This window comes from Sinocyclocheilus rhinocerous, unplaced genomic scaffold (assembly GCF_001515625.1).
Source record: "Sinocyclocheilus rhinocerous isolate Xijiao unplaced genomic scaffold, SAMN03320098_v1.1 scaffold1042, whole genome shotgun sequence".
NCBI lineage: Eukaryota > Metazoa > Chordata > Actinopteri > Cypriniformes > Cyprinidae > Sinocyclocheilus > Sinocyclocheilus rhinocerous.
The window spans coordinates 18,813-21,303 of record NW_015640510.1 but is presented as its reverse complement, the minus strand read 5'-3'; the positions used below and the strand labels follow the sequence as shown (position 1 = coordinate 21,303).

The 2,491-nt window shown below is 41.7% G+C and overlaps 1 protein-coding gene across 1 annotated transcript in view; it reads right to left on the bottom strand.

The window, feature by feature from the left end:
* Nucleotides 1-2,491, bottom strand: part of numb (NUMB endocytic adaptor protein) — a gene marked incomplete at its 5' end in the record, with an annotated part of 23,418 nt that overhangs the window by 7,447 nt on the left and 13,480 nt on the right. Inside the window, 3 exons of the mRNA XM_016569479.1 lie at nucleotides 497-802; nucleotides 1,190-1,394; nucleotides 1,898-2,038. Of these exons, the coding sequence (XP_016424965.1) occupies nucleotides 497-802; nucleotides 1,190-1,394; nucleotides 1,898-2,038 (652 nt within the window). The remainder of the gene's footprint in view (nucleotides 1-496; nucleotides 803-1,189; nucleotides 1,395-1,897; nucleotides 2,039-2,491) is intronic.

Genomic DNA, 2,491 nt, shown 5'->3' with positions numbered 1-2,491 from the left:
CGCGGCGCAGATCGATCATCCGCGAGAGCGATTCGAAAGCGCACGGAGCAGTCTGCTCTCTTTAGCTCTCGTGGTACTGTACTGTAATACACCGACTATTTCCATGTCTTCCACCTTTTTTATGTAAGCTACGGAAATCACGCTTTCTTTCTCCTAGTCTCTCACAAACGCACACACAGTGCAGACACGCACTCGAGCACACACGCGGAGACGCAAACAGAAACTTCTTGTCAGCGCTGCACCGCAAATTTATCAGTAAAATAGTTTCGCAGCTGAAAAGCTACATGCCATTTCTCAGTAGCGAGGTTCATGAAGGAGTTTAACTGCTGAGAGATGCACAGACGTGAAATGTGTGTCAATATCCAGCCCTACAATATAGATCTATACTGACATAAAATAAGAAAAAAAGACCAAACAATTCAATTTGCAACTCTGGAACAGTGAAAACCAGAGAGCTTTTCAAAAGAGGATGTAATGCCAGACTGAAGAGCCTCACCAGTGTTTTTGATGGGGAAGTCTGACTTGCGCTCCATGGTGGAGGGCAGCTCGTTCATGCGCAGCGACATCTGCCGTTTGAAGGGAGAGGTCTTCTGACTGAGCGCAGGGAAGCCCCTGAACGAGCCCTGGCGCGCAATAGCATCCACGGTGGCGTGGCGTCGCGGGATGGCGTGAGGATTGGCTTCCTGAGGGGCCAGTGTGGCCATGGGCAGAGGAGGGGAGGATGACGAGCCATTGGGTCCAGCGAGGGTGACCACAGGGTTAGACACGCTGACAGAGGAGCTGCCCAACACACCCTCAGAGTCTGCTGACAGAGGAAGGGTTAGACCGTCTCACGCAGTGACCATCAAAACGCATGTTACTTGTGACTGGACTCAAGTTTTGGGTCAGAAAGATTTTTCTAATGTTAATATTTTTAGTGTTAATGGTTTTTGAAAGTAGCCTCTTAAGCTGGATTTAATTGATCAACAATACAGAAATACTGTAAAATATTACAATTTAAAAGAATTATATATATTTTATTCCGCTTTCAGATGATGTATAAATCTCAATTTCGAAAAATTGACCCTTATGACTGGTATTGTGGTCCAGGGTCACATATAAACCCCATATCTAATACGACGACATTCAGAGTTTTCTTTGGACTTTTGAACTATTCGAGGGCACTGTATTAAATCTCTCTCACACACACCTTTCTTGGCATCCTGCAGTTGTCTCATGACCTCCTCTCGCTCGGCCTGCTCCGTGGCTGTGGTGACGCGGAAGGATCCCTCCCGTGTGAAAGTGGTGCGGTTGGCATCGAAAGTGGCCGTGACCCCGCACTCTTTCTCCCTCTTCTGTTTGCGCTCCAGACATGCAGCAAACGCACAGCCCACCGCATGGCTCAGACGCTCGCCCTGAGACCAACACCAACCATTACAAATACAAAACATAGTCAAAGTCTTCCTTCATATGAAATGAAGGCTGGTGGGTTTAATTTTGTTATATCAAATATTATACATTTTCACAGCATTGAGTAAATCATATATCTGACAAGGCAATATATTTCAACTCATTTTGGCTCATATACATATCAACACCAAATCCTGAAACCTAAAAATTGATTGGTGATTTAAAAAAAAAAAATCCCTTTGCTTTTCATGTCTATTCATGTCTTTAAATAGACTTAGTCCTGGTGTCCTCTATAGAGGACATAGCATAACATATGAATAAAATATTTTTTAAAAATGTTCTTTTTTCATTTTTTCCTTATGCTCTAAACAATCTAATGACATGAAAAAATACCAAATTCACAAAGCTTTTTTTCTGGTTTTCAGAAGGAAAAAATAAGGCCATAAGCCTCTCCACTGCAGGACCACAGTGTGTCCATGAGAGTGTATGACAGATCTGAGCATCTCACAGAGTCCTTGATGGCCATGAAGCAGTGGCAGATCCAGCGGCGCGTGGTCCCGTCTCTGCAGATGTAGGAGAAGGCGTGCTCAAAATTACGATCCGGCGCACAGAAGGAAACCTTCTCTATCGTCTGGTCCAGAATGAGATCCTGGGAACAAAACAGGTAAAATGCATGTCATTCCCACTGTCATTTATATTTTCACAAAACAGTGTTTCAGTGTACAATCATACATCAACTCATCTGTAATCATGCTGTATTCAAAAGGAGAAGAAAAGGTGACAAAAGAGACAAAATGCAAACCCCTACAAGAGTCTGGGGGCAAAAACTGAGAAAATGTTTACTTGTCAGCTTTAAAATGTGGATTGAAGTACTATTTTTATATTATAAAAATAAATATATTACTAAAGTAATTATACTACTGTCCTGAGAATATGAAAAGAGTATTTAATGATAATAATAATGACAATAATAATACTAATTTTTATAGAGCAAGAAAATAAATGATACTAAAATTGTGATTGGCTGTGAATAACATTCAAATGTTTTTGGTGGAAAACTGCACATCGGAGACTTGTTAACAACAGATTTATAAACTATTTT